This window comes from Scardinius erythrophthalmus (assembly GCF_964197995.2).
Source record: "Scardinius erythrophthalmus genome assembly, chromosome: 2".
In the NCBI taxonomy this organism is placed as follows: Eukaryota; Metazoa; Chordata; class Actinopteri; order Cypriniformes; family Leuciscidae; genus Scardinius; species Scardinius erythrophthalmus.
Genome location: NC_138222.1, coordinates 40,167,618 through 40,186,124, shown reverse-complemented (window position 1 = coordinate 40,186,124; position 18,507 = coordinate 40,167,618). Strand labels below are relative to the sequence as shown.

The 18,507-nt window shown below is 35.9% G+C and overlaps 1 protein-coding gene across 2 annotated transcripts; it reads left to right on the top strand.

The window, feature by feature from the left end:
* Positions 1–444: 444 nt before the first annotated feature.
* zdhhc1 (zDHHC palmitoyltransferase 1) lies at positions 445–17,632 on the top strand. 2 transcript variants are annotated; one of them, XM_081358921.1, is made up of 11 exons: positions 445–1,032; positions 1,567–1,811; positions 1,995–2,170; positions 3,457–3,558; positions 4,819–4,946; positions 5,101–5,256; positions 6,467–6,588; positions 9,277–9,365; positions 12,533–12,644; positions 12,799–12,901; positions 15,297–17,632. In XM_081358921.1, the coding sequence occupies exons 2-11, from the start codon at positions 1,593–1,595 to the stop codon at positions 15,836–15,838; spliced, it is 1,749 nt and encodes a 582-aa protein (XP_081215047.1). In that variant the 5' UTR covers positions 445–1,032; positions 1,567–1,592; the 3' UTR covers positions 15,839–17,632. The 2 variants fall into 2 exon arrangements, with proteins under 2 accessions (XP_081215047.1, XP_081215046.1); XM_081358920.1 differs by having other exon boundaries at positions 9,274–9,365.
* The last annotated feature ends 875 nt before the right edge of the window (positions 17,633–18,507 follow it).

Here is an 18,507-nt window from a genome sequence, read left to right as displayed (position 1 = left end):
ACAAAAGAAGATTTTTGAAGAAAATAAGTTATATATAATATTAGACAGAAGAAAGAATACATGTTTTGAATGACATGAATGACGAAAGAATTTTAAATTTGCAAGAACTAGTTCTGAGATATAATGGTAATAAAAAAAAATACTTGTGAAAATAAAAAAATAAAAGATGTCATTTTGTTTTAAAGCAGGGTATTGCTGCCATCTAGTGTAAAACTGCCTACAGTGCAGCACTGAAAAGCTTTATATCAGCACAAAGTAACTGCATCTAACGAAATAACTATTAAAAAGAGCTTAGTATTTTCCTCTCTCCATTTAATTGTATTAATAAAAAATCAATGTATAATCATAATAGTACTTTACAATACAAGTAAATAATATTTACATTTACCTTAGTGGTAAGGACTTTTAATTTGAAATAAAACGTGTAACGGTTTTCCCGGATGTAGGTGCGTCGGTCAGCTATTAAACACACAAAACTGTCATTATGTCGACTGTATTGGATTCAGTGCTTCTGCTCTATTTTAAAACCTTTACTTGTTGGTATTTGTGCAGTCTTTTAAGCAGCCTGGATTGATTCGATGGATAAAATTCTCTGGATATTTATCGAGATGTGTGCGTTTCTGTAAAATGTGATTTGTTTGCAGAATGATTAGTTAACGGTAACGTTACAGTTAGTCGTGCTCTCCACTCACAACAAGCGGTTAACATTAGGTCAGTTTAAGGCTCTTATTGGTTTGGTGCACTATTGCAAGTTAATTACTACATCTAGACGAGATTAGTTTACCCACAGCACGAGAGCGTGATGAGAGATTTGGTTACTGAGACTCCGCTCAGGCTACAGATACACTAAGTTAAATGAGCAAAGATAGAGCTAGCCGTCACTCAAAGCTGTTGTGTTGCTGTGGATGGGTAAGGCTCAAAGATGTGTCAGGTTAGTGGTAGTTTCCGTGTAAAGAAAAAACAGTGCAGGTAATGCTGGCTGATTCAGATGTGGTGGAGCAGCCCAGAGTCCTGTCACCAGTAACTGAGCAAGTGAGTTTTATGGTTTACTTGAGCTTTAAAAGGTCAATGACCAGTACAGATATCCAAGTTAATAAAAAAGGACTCGCGTTTCTTTAAATATATTTTTGCATTCATGCGTGTGGTCAAACATTTTTGAAAAGTGTTATTGCAATTTTCTACAAAAACTTTGTTTGGATATCTCTAAAAATGACAAGTCTTGTAGCCATAAAATCATTAGTCAGCATTAAAAATTAGTTTTAAATTACATAAGATAATTCGATATTAAGACAGATCATTTTCAATAAATTCTGGATGAATTTGATAAATTAGCATAAATTGTGATCACTGTTTTAAGCGTAATTTTGATGTTCTTTTAAAGGGATCTTCATCTACTGATCCTCATGTCGTTTCAAGCCTGTATGACTGACTTTCTTCTGTGAAGCATAAAAGAAGAAAAAAATATATATATTAAAAATGCTGCAATATTCCATAAATAATAAGAATTGTCAATTTTGATTTCATGTTGACTTAAAAGTAAAACCTACTGCAATATTTTAATGACAGGAGTGACAGAAGCTGGCTCCCCTCTCATGGATGTCTGCAGCAAGAACTCCAATCGCACCGCCCCAGTGAGTGAGGTGGGACCCAGGAGAGCTGATGTGCCCCTATGCTCTCGGACCAATGGTTGGAGTTGGCCCCCGCACCCTTTCCAGCTCCTGGCCTGGCTGCTTTATCTCTACTTTGCTGTCACTGGCTTTGGCGTATTTGTGCCTCTGCTCCCCACACACTGGATCCCAGCCGGATATATTGTATCCTTGTTTTAGCCTAGTGTTTATTATGTGGCCTGCAAAGAAGCTCTTCCTGTTCACATCTGTGTGTTGTTGTTATTACACAGGTCTGTAAACCTGTACCCTCCCTTAGAAGTTGGAACCTTGTACAGCTCTATGTACATTACAGTCTTATCAAGTTATCAGTCTTAACGTAGAGCTCAGTGTACAGGGATTACATTTGTCTGTCACCTCTTCATGCACCTGATGGCTGTCTCCATCGACCCAGCAGATTATAATGTCCGAGCTAAGAGTTATAAAGGACCCATACCGGTGTTTGACCACACCAAACATGCACACGTCATCGAGAACTGTCACTGCTACCTCTGTGAAGTAGATGTGTAAGTACAGACAAGCTGCTGTCTATTTCTCTGTTGTTATGCGGGTATGTACTGTGTACAGACAATGAGAAAAAAGCTTCCTAGATCAGATTCAATGCATTTTTGCATTCCTTTCATGCATATTTTACTGCATCAGCAAGCTACAATGGGCTGTATTGCTTACCACAGGATGTCGTTTGGCATAATAAAGCCCTCTTAACCGTATTAAAATGATTGTAGTGTACGCCCTCTGTTTTATTCAACCTTATTTCTTTAATAATATGGCTGCAGTGGGAATATGATAAGAACTGAAAATAATAATCCTTGACGTCTTGTAAGTTTTAAATTGGAAATGACTAAACTACTGATTGTAGCACTTTCTAATGCTGACTAATATACAAAAAGTGGTTAATTTGACAACTGCGGTTTCTTTAAGTTTCAAGTGCATCTTGATGATAACTGACAGATAGCCTAACTACTCTGGAACTGACAGACTGTCTGAGTAAAGCCCAATTTATACTTCTGCGTCGAACTCACGCCGTAGCTACGTCGTAGGCTGTGTGTAGCGCGCGTACCCTGACGTGCACCTCTCCAAAAATGTAACAAGCGTCAACTCTACGCGGACGCAAGCGCTGTGATTGGTCTGCTTGGACCTCTCCCTCGGGTTTCACATGCTCCCTCTGCGCACGTGAACGCGGACAACGACGCAGAAGTATAAATGAAAACCAACGCGTTGCCTACAGCGTAAAGGCTCCGGCATAGGTCCGACACAGAAGTATAAATCAGCCTTAATGGTTCTTTTTAGGGATGTAGATATACTGGCCACCATATCGTTATCGCCCGATATATAATCATTTATAATGTTATTGTTATCGGCCCGATAAGAAAATTTGGCTGATATATTAAAAATAAAATAATGGATTATTTCCTTCAGCTGAGACACTTCAGATGCGTACTGTTTGCCATTATGCTTTTGAATTGCTTTAAATATGATTGGAATCACTTCCAAAAAGGAAAATACAGTTAAGTGCAACGTGCAGCGCAAGTCTGTCATATAGGCTACATACAATTATAATGAGAACAGAACATATTATAATTGTGTGCTTGGGACATGGATTTTAATGATGAGACTTTTGTTTTTGAAATCAGGCTCTCAAAAAATGTATTAAAGTTGGATTTAGATTTATCGGTCAATATAACGGTTATCGGTATCTGCCAAAATGCAACAATGAATTTCGTTCAAGCGTGCAACTTTTTCAAGCAACTCTTCTATTCTGTCCCACAACCTGTAAATTTGTACTTTCCAGGGGCCCTAAATCAAAACACTGTAGTGCGTGTAATAAGTGTGTGGCAAGCTTTGACCACCACTGTCGATGGTTGAATAATTGTGTGGGCAGCAGAAACTACTGGTGAGTCTTTTTCACTTCCTCTTCTTTTTCTGTCATTGTGTGTGATTGTTTTCCACGTTCTGCCGTTTCCATGGATAGATATTTTAACTGTGTGAGTCTTCAAGGCAGATCCTGTGTCAAACTATTCAGAAAAATGTAACATTCACATATAGCATTTTATAGTATATGTCACTATATCCAATATGCTGACACTAAACGTTTCATGATTTTGTGACATAAAATCACTGCTGGTCAGAATTATTTGCCCTCTTGGTAAATATGATCAAAGATGGCTGTAAAAAAATAAATCTGCATTGTTTATCCTTTTGATATATATATATTTTTTTAAGCAAAAATCTAGCCTTTTATTGAAGTAAAATAATTGAAAGTGGGGGGGGAAATCACATTATGAAATAAATGTTTTTCTCCTAAACACATTGGGAACAATTATTTGCCCCCTTTTATTAAATACTTTTTGCAACCTCTTTTTTCCAAGATAACAGCTCTGAGTCTTCAATGGTCAATGGTTTCATGGTCAGATGAAACAAAGAAATTAGCTTTTTTTGGCAGTAAACACTTAAGATGGGTTTGGTGCACACAGGGATAAAAAAGTACCCCATGTGTAAAATGAAACACTCTGCTGTATCTTTAATGCTGTGGGCCTAATTTTCTGCCAGAGGTCCTGGACATCTTGTTCAGATAGGCTACATGGCATCATAGATTCGATCAAATACCAACACATAAAAAATCTAAACCTGACAACCTCTGCTAGAAATCTTATAATGGGCCATGTTTGGATCTTCAAACAGGACAGTGATCCAAAAACAAACATCAAAATCAAAACAAAAATTGGTCACTGAGCACAAAACCAAGCATCTGCAATGGCCATCCCAGTCCCTGACCTGAACCCTATAGAAAATTTGTGTGCTGAACTGAAGAGAAAAAGCGCCAACATGGATCTGGGAATCTGAAGGATCTGGAGAGATTCTGTATGGAGGAATGGTCTCTGATCTCTTGTCAGATTAACAATGCAGATTTATTTTTTACAGCCATCTTTTACCAAGGGGGCAAATAATTCTGACCAGCACTGTATGTAATGTTTTCTCAAATGGAAGTCATAAGGTAATCATGAGATCAAGTGCTGTTGCTTAGCATCACATACAAACATTCTTTTCGTTTGTGAGTTTTATTTGCAATGGCAGACCTTTGGGATGCTTACGGCCCTGAAGATTAATGTATTTGTTAATTATTTCTCTTTCTTTCTTTTTCTATTCGCGACAGGCTTTTTCTCAATAGTGTGATTTCTGCTCTCCTGGGAATTGTTTTAGTTGTAGTTATTGCTAGTTATGTATTTATAGAGTTCTTTTTGGACCCATCAAAACTTCGATCTGACAAGCACTTTCAACAGGGTAAGAAGTGTTTTGTGTGTTTGAATGTACTAAAGTTGGTCCCATTACACACCACAACATATAATAAAGTACGTTTTCTCAGATAATGTGATATTTCTGTCCATGTGTCAATGTTGTCATCCCTCTTTATTTCTCTTTGTCTTTTTGTCTGCAGTAAGGAATGAATCTGTGGTGTGGTTTGTGTTTCTGCCGGTGGCTCCAGTCACTACAGCAGGTCCAGCCATTCCCGCTCTTGCAGGAGTCACCATTGCTCTGGGCCTACTGTCTGCACTTTTACTGGGCCACTTACTCTGCTTCCACATATACCTCAGTGAGTACACTCATCTACCTAACCTACCATTCAAAAGTTTGAGGTTTTTATGTTTTTTGAAAGAAGGCCTTTTAAAACGATAATATTGTGAAATATTAATGGCCGAAAACGAAAATACAGTCAATCTTTAAAGTGGCGTTTCCATTCTAATTGTGCTTTTACACGAGTGTTTGACTCGGGTAGATTAACAAAAATATCCTAGGTTGCAATTTGCGGAGAGTTACCCTTTAAATTGAAATAGATTTTTTTTGTAACAATGTAAAAAGTCATTACTGTCACTTTTGATCAACAATCAATACATCCTTGCTGAATAAAAGCATTAATTTCTCTAAAAACAAATTTTACTGACCCCAAACTTTTGAAGAGTAGTGTGAGAGATCACTCCCAGCAGTGCACACTTCTTCCCTCAATATTAACCAATGATTAAACTGCTACTAGACTTAAGACGCAAGACTGCACTTACATTCTTAATAAGCAACTGAATGCATTAAACGTCAATGCAGCACACTTTAAAAGAAATATGCATATAATTGCATATGTCATTACAAATATATCTTTAAAGTGTTGTTTACTGCAACCAAATAATAATTAGCTGCAGCTTTTGAACTGCGCCAAGAGGTGCAGGTGTATTCCCCTGATGTCTGGAATAAGCAGGTTGATATCTGCCCCATGCCAACGGTTTGGTTTGGGCTCAGGCTTTGGTGTCTCAAGTCTTAATCCACAAAACAGTTTGGGCTACTCACTGCCTTATGTTGCCTACCTTCATCGCGGATCTATGTAGCTTAGTGCCAGCCTTGGTAACCATAAAATCAAAACACCACAGGCAAGATCAGTTATTTTTCTGAAGCCTCACCGACAAAGACAGTCACCCTGTAGTCTGTCTTTGGTTCTGAGTTTATTTGATGTCTTGTTGCTGTGATTGTTATTCTAATTAAACATTTTCCTCTGTGGGTTTGCCACAAGGGGGCATTCCTAGGAAATCCAGTGGCAGTAGAACTTGGTTCATATCTTTCTATCCAACCTATTTGTGAGATCAAATCAGAAATAAACATCCACATCTGCACTTAGTAAATTTCAGTTTTTGCCTAACTGTATGATAAATATGTAGATATGGTTCCTATCCTGAATGATAATATGAATGATGTGATATGACAGTAGACATTTTGTGTCAGATTCTGTCTCTTTCTCTCCATCTCATTCTCTTCTTCAGTGTGGAACAGACTTAGCACATATGAGTATATTGTGCGACAGCGACATCGGCAAGAGGCCAAAGATTCTAGAAAGCCTCCTCCAGAAAATGAATCTGGGATTCCCAAGATTAATCTGATCAAGGTACAACACAGACAAAGATAAGCATATTTTTAGCACAGCTAACGGTGGTTATTTACATTTTGATGTACTAGCCTACATCATGTTTTATTTTTGTGTAAAATAAAGTGTAAAGTGTATCAATTTCCTTCTCTATTTAGCTGATTAATTAATAATCAGATGTCACCATTTTGTTGCTAGGCCACTGAAAACAATGCTGGCTCTACACAAATCTGTATTATAATTGTGATTCTAGGGAACAGAATATAGGGAACAGAATTATTATTCTAAAGCATTTTCTGGGTACACCTGTTTTACACTGTTTTATTGTTTTATTTTTTAACATAAATTATACATTCAAAAGTTTAAGGTCAGTTAGTACGTTTATTCAGGAAGGATGCATTAAATTGTCATTTTAATAGACATGTTACAAAAATAAATCCTAAAAAAATTGTATCGCGGTTTAAATTGTTTTTGAAACAGCACAACTGCTTTAAACATTGATAATAATAAGAAATGTTTCTTGAGCACCAATTAAACTAGAAAACAGTGCAATAATAATTAGTTTTTTACTTGTAATTTTTTATCAAATAAAGCATTCTTGGTGAGTATAAGAGACTTCTTTCTAAAACATTAAAAATCTTACTGACCCCAAACTTTATAAACAGTAGTTTATGTATTAAGTTATTGCCTCGACTCCACACTTCCTAAACAACATTCCATAGTGGTTCAGTTTTTTGGAGCCTTTGAATTAGCAAATATCTGTTCTCAAATCTGTCAGAATCCCTATGTAGGTTTGTGTACTGTATTTGAATTCTGAAAACAGAGCTGCGTTGTCCACATATGTAATCATCAGGGTGGATAGTTCATGGCAACCTAATTGTTGTAACAACCAGGTTGTTAAAACAACCTAGTGTGGGGACGAAATCATCTGCACAGTTGCTTCTCAGAGCAATTAACACGTTCCCAGGAAAACTACTCCACCATGCTACTGCCAAATCCTCACAGGGGCGGCACATTGAGCTCACACTGAACTATAGGAAATGAGCGCACACCATGAGTTCACTTCCTGCCACAGATCGCATGATGTGTGTTCTGAGGACAGTTTGACTCTGCCTTGATAGACATTAGCACTGTAGCACTTTGAATATAACGCTGTAAGCAGGCATGACAGGAACATGGTGCTGTTATGGAATTTATGTATTGCTCCAGGGGCTTGATTAATTGTGATTATTTTTTACAATACTTTATAAATAATTTGGTAACACTTTACAATAAGTTTAACTAACATGAACTGACCATGAGCAATACATTTATTACTGTATTCGATAATCTTGTTAACATTAATAAATAAAAACAGCGGTTCATTGTTTGTTCATGTTATTTCAGTGCAATAACTAATGTTAACAAATACGACTTGATTTTAATAATGCATTATTACATGTTAAAATTACACATTAACATTAACAAAGATGAATAAATGCTTTAGAAGTATTGTTAATTAGTTCATGTTAACTAATATTAACTAATGAAACCTTATTGTAAAGTTTTACCAGTAATTTTATTTTATGCATGTACATTACCATTCAAAAGTTAGATTTTTCTTCTTTTAATTAAGACTCTTATTCAATAAGGATGCATTAAACGTATTAAAAGTGACAGTAAATATGTCACTTTTGATAAATGTTTACAAAAAAAATCAATTTTAAATAAATGTTCTTTTGAACTTTTTATTCTTATTTATAATAATTTATAATGAGAAGAACTGTTACTTGAACACTGAATGAGCAAATTAGAATGATTTCTGAAGGATGATGTGACACTGAAGACTGGAGTAATGATACTGAAAACACGTCTTTGCGTTACAGGAATAAATTACATTTTTAAATATATTCAAATAGAAACAGTTATTTGTAATTGTGATAATATTTCACTGTATTACTGTTTTTACTGTAATTCTGATTAAAAAAATTAAACTTACCAACCCCAAACTTTTGATTAGTACTCAATATATTAAAATTAATTAGGCTATGTAACAAACAGTATTAGCTTTTTACAATTCTGTATGCCATTTTGCAATAATCTCATACCTAAACAGGCTGGGTTTGTCGTATGTGTGCTTTTCCAGAAGGGTTATGTAAGTTGACCCCAGCCTAAACTGAGAAGTGTGCATGTGACTTCACTGTTCCTTAAGAACTGTTTGCTTTGGCTCCTTATGTAAATTGTTGTGTTGGGCAGGGCCGCCAGTTCTGTAATCATATACATGTTGCCACATACACAAGCATACATGTGCTATCGGTATCCCATACCCATAAGACACACAAACTTGCACACACATATTCTTAGATTCTACACTCCTGTTCTCAAAAAAAAAAAAAAATCCGAATGCATTCTTCTGCAAATGTACCTATTGTTGTGGATTTTTATTGGACGAGAGGTTGTGTTGCTTTAATAAAATAGGTGGCATTAGATTCAGCTAGTTTGAGCAAATATGGGTAAATGGGGTTCATCTTTTTTTCCCTCAAGGTTGTGCATCACATTCATTATAATGCGGATTTTAATCATATGCTTTTAGATGCTTTTTCAGTTGACCAACTAATGTTTCATGTGGGACAACTGCTCATTTTCAAAGCAATAGTAATATATCTCTGTCTCTATGCCTGTTTTCTCTCTCATCATGATTTTATTTCCATCATTGTTTTGCTGCAGCAGCAGGTCAGTTATAGTGGGACGCTCGGCTACACCAACCCTGAGATGGAGGTACAGGATCCAACCGCCATGGGCTCTCAAGAAGGAACAGCGTAAGTTTTACCAGCTAGATGAATAAAATGTGATAACCTACTTAAAAATATCACCTAAAAGTTTAACCTAAAAATCCAGCTTTGTAAAATACTCTGACTTCAGATGGCGACACTGTCATGCTTTACATTAATTGCATTTAATAGTACACCAGAATAAAATTAATGACATGGCCAGTGGCAGTGACTAAGAGCTAATGTTATGTACACTATCATTCAAAAGTTTAGGATCATTTTTAGTTTATGTAGTTTTTAAAGTGCTTCCATATGGTTTTTAATTAAAGTATTTATTTGCTTAAATTAATACTTTTGTTCAGAAAGGACACATTCAGTTGATCAAAAATGACAGTAAAGACTTTAACAACAGTAAAGTTTACATTTACAAAAAAAAAAGTTCTTTTGAACTTTTTAATCAGCAGAGAATCATGAAAAATTGTAACACGGTTTCGACAAAAAATTAAACCGCGCAATCACAACTATGATAATAAGATTAAATGTTACTTGATCACTGAATCAGTATATTAGAATGAGTAAATTACATTTTAAAATCTATTAAAATTGAAAATAGTTATTGTATTGTAATTATTGTAATACTATTTTGATCAAATAAATACAGCATTGGTGAGCATAAGAGACGTCTTTCAAAAAATAACTTCCAAACTTTTGAACAGATGTGTATATTATGAGACGGGTGTTAAAGTGAGGGCAAACAGCTCTTTGTTAAAGCAAGTGAGTAAATGTCACTGACTTAGCTAAACACAGTGAAGAAATAATTGAATAGAAAAACAGTCTCCCGTTCACACAAGACTTGGCTTTCTACCCCTTTAGTTGTGCCCGCATTAATGTCTACAGTCCAGCCAAATTGACGTTACTCTGCACATTTTATTCTAATAGGCTTGAAGGGATGATTGATTCCTTTAACAGTAAAAATAGAAATAATCTAATTTATTTTATTGGCCAATTATGGTGTCATGTCAGTCTTCTGAGAACTCTGGAAGGGAATGAAGGATATTAATGCTTTTGTGGAGCAGTTTAAATGTGAGGTAGAGCATCAGTTGCAGATTAAATAAGTTTGACTTATTTGTTCTTTATATCTGGATGGACTAATCCATTAGCTCCTTATACATCAGTATGCTTTTTACAATAATGCTTATTTTGCTAAGCTTTTTGTTTAATTGTTGCCCTGTGAACTGAGTGTTTGTTAGATATTAAACTTCTCAGGCTACTAACTGGACCAGTTCTGCAGAAGCAGTTACTCAGGGTCTGTTTTACTCATGTGTCATATTGCGTAATAAGAAACAGTCACCAATAACAGTATTTCATAATGCTAATAACATTGTTGTCATAGTGGCAAAATTGCTTCCCATGACATTGTCAATTCCAGGTTGTTATACATTAAAGGCTTCACAGATAAATTGTAATTTCTATTCAGTAACAATTATTGAGACTATAACAGTCTGTTTAAAAAAAGTCACAAAAATTGCTAAAATAGGCTAGCTCAGAGCTGTAACTGTAAATATTATAAAATATTACTGTCGGACATTTAATGGGGCTCCTGAGCCATGAAGTTATTGATATATCTTTTCTGATGCTAAAACCTTCTTGTTAGCTGGAGTGTCTGGAACAGGTAGCAATGATAATGCAGTGGCTGTTGCTGACTATTTAAATCTAGCGGGTTTGGTGTCTTGTGTTGCAAATCCAATAACGCTAAAAGTGACGATTCTTTCTGACCAATCAGTGATCTGTAGTGTTTACACGTAACATTTTAGTATTGGTACGGCTCGCTTGGATCTTCAACCGAGGTGGTACTAAGTTCCAGGTGCTAGGTACTGTACACAGTGGAAAACCCCCCAAAAGTTAGCTGTACCATACAGTGGAAAAGTGCCATAAGTGACTTCGCCTCTCAGGATGGATCAAACTGCCTGGCTACCAGTTTCTCTGTAGCTGGTTAAGCAAAGTAAACACAAATTAATAAAAAAAATTAAAAAAATATCTGATCATCCTCCGTAACGCTATTTACATAGCATATCATCAGAAAACAGTTGCACTACCAAGGCAATGACTGACACTTTTGTATTACATTCACTGATCTGGATTGCTCATGACGTCATAAAAAGGGGAGCCACTGCGCCGCCATATTGGTATTTCCTATAAGCTCACACGTTCTATTAAATAACTAGGAAATTATGATTTTACTGAAAAAACATTGCCCAACGAGACACCGTTTTTTATATCTGAAGACTCCCTGTACGTTCTTACAATGCAAACGTTTAATGATTTAAACGATGGTTAAATTAATAATGAGTTCAACAACATATAGCCTACATAACACTTTACTCATGGAAACTATATGTTTTAGTAAAACGCTATAGAATTTGTGCTGTCTTTAAGAGTCTAAAATAGATGTTGCTCAAATAGGAAATAAAATACACGCCTCATAACTTATTCAGAAAAATAATGCTGACTGCCTTATTTCCAAGATGATGCATGGTGAACTTTGAATTTTAATACAATATAGTAACAGAGGCTTGTATTAATATTTATTGTATACAGGATATTCAAATCAATTTCAGCAACTAAAGATTATGTTCATGTATATTATATCCTCCATAATTGCATTCATAAAGAATTATATTTTTGTGTTAGGTTGGTTACCTGTGTCATAAGTGTGCAGTAGACACACCCATATTAACGATTTCAATATATGACTTATCCTCTCCGAAAAGAGCATAAACATTACAGATATCATCTGAAGTAACAATTAATTTACATGCATATATTGTAAAACTAAACTACGCTGGAAAAGTGGGTGATTTTAGGTCAGTGTTTTGGCTGTAAATCAATGATGCCCTCTGTCAGTAGGTAATAGTAAGATGGCCTGCTCGAACACTTCCGGTGGCTTCACCGCCTGCTGACAGTTTAGAACGCAATGAGCAATCCAGTCATTTATATAGATCAGTGATTACATTCCGAACAGAGGCTGTTATCAGCCCCAAAGTGGAAAATTAAACCATATTGGCACGGAATGGAACAGTTAAGCAAAGAGACCAGTTCGGCCCGACAGTAGAAAAGTGGCTATTGTCTGTGGTATAACATTTGAAGTAATAAAAGTCTTTGTAGAAATTTTTGTTTGTGTACATTAGATTTGAGTAATGCGTGTCTCTTTGCAGGCGTTACAGCAACGGCCGGGTCAGAGGCTCATCTGAGCATATGGGTGAAGAAGAGCTCCCTGCTGTCTTAACCGAGCACAAAACATCATCTCACCCGCACAAACACACACAGGTAGGACACCAGACACATAAATCGATTTTATATTAATTTCAGGGTCTAATTACACAACCAATGGCCTGTACACTCTACTGATGTGTTGTAACCTCTTTATGTTGTAACCTCTGCCTCAATATGTAGTAAAACAGTTTAATTTTTTTTTTCTTAGAAAAAAAAGAGGAAAGTGCGTGAACTTGCAGCTGAGGTAAACAGTGACAGATCCATTGACACCAGCACCAACAGAGGCATGCCAAAAACTCCTGCTGAGCAGGGTAAGACAAACATACACAATCAGCTGGCAATATCTGGTAATATCTCATTGTTTTGAATGACCATCCTTGCTGAATAAAAGTATTAATTTCTTTAAAATGTTCTTTAGTCTTTTAAATCTTACTCACCCTAAACTTTTGAACAATAGTGTACTTTTATTCATTTAGCAAACATTTCTCTCCAAATAAGGAATACAGCAAAGTGATTAATTCTAGGACATGAGAAGTTCTGCAATATGCGATGCCAAGATCAGAGGAGTACAGGCCAGAATAGAGATGAGAGTAAAAAATTGTGAAAGTAAATAAAGAAAAATGTATATTAACATTTTATAGTCACATGCTTATATTCACAAATACAGGTAAAATGTACAGTGCTGCAACATTAGCAGCACTGACTAATCCTAACAGTGTGTCACTGGTTTAGGAGATTAGTATGTTATGGCAAACGTTGCTATGTTATAATATTAAATAGGGTGGTAGATCGTCATCACTGAACAACACCCTGTTTGCTTTAGACTGGAGTATTGTACTAAGAAGATAAAACTATAAAATGAAAGTTGAAACCTGCTAATAGAGCAGTTGTCTTTACCTGATGGATAACTTTATTTTAGCTTCCAGTGCATTGTTCAGTTGTATTTAGTGTTTGAATTGTTATGTGGTCTTAAACGGCCTGTGTACCTTTTGCTCTAGTGTTTATTGAAGCCTAGTTCTGCCACATAAGAAAAAGTTAATGCTATGACATACTCCCCTGGTTTCACAGACCAGGCTTAAACCTAGTCCCAGACTAAAATGCTTGTTTGAGCTGTTTTAACTGAAAGCAACTTAAACTGTCATATCTTAAAATATGTCAGTGCCATTGTTTTGTCTCAAAATGCACACCAGTGAACTAAGGTCTAGGCTAATCCTGGCTTAATCTAAACTCTGTCTGTGAAACAGAGCCAATAAGTAAAAAACAAAACTAAAAAGCAAACATAATTGGCATAAAATTACATAAAACGACAAAGTAAAAATTATGACAGCCAAGATGGTCATTATTTGATAATGTCACCATTGTGACAAGTAGTTATAATTATCACATGAAAAGTTCACAAATAGTCAAATTATGATCATTCATATCATTGATTTCAACTCATGTCATTGTATAGAATTTAATCATCATGGTTTATGCCATAATAATGACTTTTTATCTCATAAGTTATTTTTATTTCATAATTATGATTTACCATAGCCTGTTTTTATTTCTTACGTGGTGGAATTGGGCTTCCATAAATAAGATGTTTATATTCACACAAGTTTAGCCGCTTGGGGTGGGGTGCTGCACCAATAAGGATTAATTTTAAATTTAGATTAAATGAAGGTTCCATAAGTAAATAAGCAGGTTTATATTTATAAATGTTATAAACAATTATAAATATAATCTTTGATCCTGTTGCTCCATAACTTTAAACTTAGTTTTAAATCTCAATTAGGAATTAACTTTAAATTTACTGGGGAGAACCTGAATTAAAATATGTGGCTGATTGAACAAAGACTGAAAAAGTAGGTGTGTCGTCAGGTCTCAGAGAGGAGTTTATTACAAATAAAAATGAAAAATAAAGCATATTGAGCCAACAGAGGGTCGTGGCGGGCCATAAACTTAAACCTGCTATCGAGTTTGGGATGTGACTCCGTCGCTCATCGCTGTGCACCTCGGTGTCAGATAAATAAAAGAAGAGAGGAATATGTTTAGCATTTAACAGCAGTGGTGACGATGAGGTGAACGTCATCTGATCACTGCCGCACCTCTAGTTTCTCATGCCCTCTCCACGCGTGGCTGCTGGGCGGTGCTCAACTGGACAATCATGCCAGTTTTTTTTTTCTTATCTCGGTTGTTTTGTCATACGTTATGCTGCCAAATTACTCCATTAATTGATACTGTAAATATGTTTCTAGACTTATGAATTCTGATTGCGCTGCCACAGCATTTCATTGCTTGATCATTAACGGTCTCTCTATGTATCAGTTTGTAAAGTTTATTTCCTTTATTGGCAAGAGCTGCTTATGTCAGAGAGAGAGTTTCTGGTGGTCAGTAAAGAAAGAACTAGAATATTTACATTGTTTTTGTTTAATTACAATGGTGAAACTATCATGGCGGAGAAAATGAATCATAAATGAAGGTTTTAATCACTGGTTACAATTCTAATCCCTGATTGGTTAATCTGTGTTTAAAATGAAGTGGTGCAACTCGATTTAAAATAAAACCCAGATCAACAAATCCTTGATTAGCTGTAAACGTTGCTTAATTTTAATCCTTATGGGTGCAACCCACCCTTAGTGTAGCAAAGTGGTCTTAATGTTTGGTCGAAACAGTGTGTGAGTAGTTACCTTTGTGATCTGTGTCTGTGCTTTACACAAATAGAGTCCTCTGTAGCTGCCGCCACCGTGTCCTCTTCTCTTGGTCAACGCTTACCCTTCCCAGCATTTCCCCTGCGGGCCTCCCTCCCCCCTCTTGCACCCGTACAAGCCGCTGGCCCCCCTGCTGAGTATCATTCTGACTCCGCAGAATCTCTGGAGGAGATCCCTGTAGCAATGGCACGGCTTGGCAGCGCAGCCCTGGCCGGAGCTCCGAACCCCACCTACGCTACTGCTGTTTCTGCCACTAGCTATTCCTCTTCTCTCCAGTGTGCTTTGCCTTCCTCAGCAGCAGGACAAGCTTTACCCTCCCCTCAGCCCAGGACCAAGAGGAAAGCGGCCGTTCGTAAAACTGCAGAGCAGAGGTTTGAGATGGTGTCCTATAATCCTTCTGTGTTCACGAGTCGAGAAAGCGGGGAGCCTGCCATGTCCCAAGAGGGCATTATCACAGCAGAAAGTCCCCGTGTGGCAAAACGCAAACAGACAGGTAAAAAGAGAAATATGGAGGACACAAAGCCCAGCTCCAGATTAGGAACCCCAATGGTGTAGAGATTACTACATTACAGAGACGCATCACTACTAGTCAGGACTCATCAGCACTTGGTCTGTCTTGTTTTTCTATTAAAAAAACTGGCTTATTTGGTACGATCACATGAAAACTGATGTAGCTCTCAGAACCTGATGCAACCTATGCAAACACCACTGAATGTCAGCAATGTGGATTTTGCTGTCTGACCTTTTGCTGGACTAAACATCTAATGCTGGTTGTCATTGGTCAGTGTCATTTGATCATTCTAAACACCTCATATTGAATAATATTGCAATATGATCAAAATCACTTATATAAATATTTATTCACGAAATTGTGGTAAAAGTTGATCATGGATTGAAGCCTTGGACTTGGGCCCTTCACATATTAATGAATCTTGTGAGGAAACCTATACACTATATACATTTATTTAGCCTTTTATTTTATTTCACCATGACTTTGCTGCAGCATTGCACAAATATGTTTTTTTTTTAAATACTTCATGCAGTGCTGCCATTTTTAACTATTTATTTATATATGTTAAATGCCAAAGTTTGTTTAGTTTTCCATGATGAAACACATGTGACCACTGATTTTCAGGGTTTTTTAGTCCATGTGTACATTGTTGCACATTAAGTTACCTTATTTTTAAATTATTGTTGTTATTATTAATTGTTGCATTTTCTTTTTGTTGTTTTTATAAGCTTTTTAAATGTCTGGTTGTTTGAATCCGATCCAGTTGTGTTTGAGTGAACTTGAGTTATGTACTATAGAGTGTGCTTCTAGTGGGATTTGAATTTAATGTTTTCTGTTACATCACACCATTAGTACTTACTCAAGTGCTTTAGTAACTTTCTAAATGAACATCTTATATAAAACAGTGCCACATGATGTCAGCCCTTATGAGTGTAATCCACTCCCATCTCAAATGCTGCTCAAACAACGCACTTACAATAAACATTAATGTTCAAACTGTGAATGGAAACATTCTTGGTACATAATGTTTTGGGTAGAGGGAGTGGCTGAATGATGGCATGATGGGGAAGCAATATAATTTTTTAGATAAAAAAAAATTGAATAAAATTCGTTTCTCTGTTTTCCTATACACTTTTTGTTTAATAATCAATGGTTATGTATCAATGGTTTTAATATCATGTTTTCTTCATTTATTTACACATTTTACATTATATCAAATTTAACGAATAAGTGATGAATTTTCATAAATTTTATCACATTTTTTACCTTTATTTCGATCAGATAGTATAGAATAGCGGGGAGTGGGGGAGAGAAAGGGGGGACTGGGATCGGGAAAGGTCCATGAGATGGAACCTGAATTCGGCCTCCTGATGATATATCCTAGACTCCTGCAATATTAGGATTAATAAAAGGGTTTAAATCTAGTCACACTCATTTAATGAAGACAAAAATAAAAAAAAAATAAAAAACAGGTAATGAATCTCAAACTCAAGCTATGTTTGTTTGGAAAATAATTCTACTTTACTACATTCAATTTAAATATGTGAAATAGAAGTATGATCAAAGAGATGTTAAAAATGACAGCTGGTACTGTTTTCTGGAAGGTCAAGAAGTCAAGTGGGTAGCTGTATCCCACAGTGCACTTTGCCCTGTTTTGCACATTTAGCAGATCATCTGGATATTCCAGGCATGTGGAACATTTGCAAATTATGTGCAGTATATATACTGCAGAAGTAGTACGATGGTATGCTATTCTGAACGTTATCATTGTTATTCCTGTACCTTTTACCTTTTTGACCTCTATTTCTACTCAATAAAAACTGCACATGTAGTCTTGCATGGTGGTTGTCCTGTTTTTATGTGTCCTGAATCAGTAATAGACAGTTCAGTGTAGATGTCCATACATTGAGAATAAACCCATAGCCACAATGTTAGTCACATGATCTTTTTTCCCATTGTAGTATAAGAGTGTCTCTCTTTAGGTTCAGGTTCTATAGAACCCAAAGGTTCTTGGCTTGTTTTTAAAGAACCCTTTATGCAAAAAAAAAAAAAAAAGATTGCATAATCATTCAGGTTATTTACATTTTCTAGGGATAAAGTATGTTTATGTGCTGTTAGTTGATAAAATGTAATTAAAATTAAGAATTAAAAAATTGATAAACAATCAAACAAAAGTTTCTGTATGAAGCGCCTGATTAATCCCTTTAAGGTTTGATATAGAATATTTTTTTCTAGTGACATAGCAATATCAGGTAACACAAATACATGAAGACTTTGTTGAATAAGGATCCAAAAATATCCAGAATTAACAGCAAACTACACTGCTTTAAAAGTGACCAAATTATTTCTGACATAGTAATTGTGTAAAACTGTAGTGAGAAAGAGCATTCTGTATATGTAGCATAGACCTCAACAAGACCTGTACACGATCATGTCCAAACACCTGCTGTAGCTCCTGGTATATTTTAATACTACATTTTCATAGGCTTATCTGTTGAGAACACTATACTGTTCTCTGCCAGGTCAGAAAGTTGTCAGACAGCCTGTTGTCAAGGCCATAATACAGGTAAATAGATAAGCTAGTGGACACACATGGAGTTGGAGAAAAATCTTTTTATACTTCAAATTGAGCTTAGAGACATGTAATTTAATTTGTCAGAGTCATGACATCCACTGAAAAAGAGTGTGGTTAACCAACAGCTGAAGTATGATA

Coding starts and splice junctions, on each gene's coding strand:
- zdhhc1 (XM_081358920.1), top strand. CDS start 1,593: ATGGATGTCTGCAGCAAGAACTCCAATCGCACCGCCCCAGTGAGTGAG. Junction 6,589..9,273: donor CCAAGATTAATCTGATCAAG/GTACAACACAGA, acceptor GTTTTGCTGCAG/CAGCAGGTCAGTTATAGTGG. Junction 12,645..12,798: donor ACCCGCACAAACACACACAG/GTAGGACACCAG, acceptor TTTTTTTCTTAG/AAAAAAAAGAGGAAAGTGCG.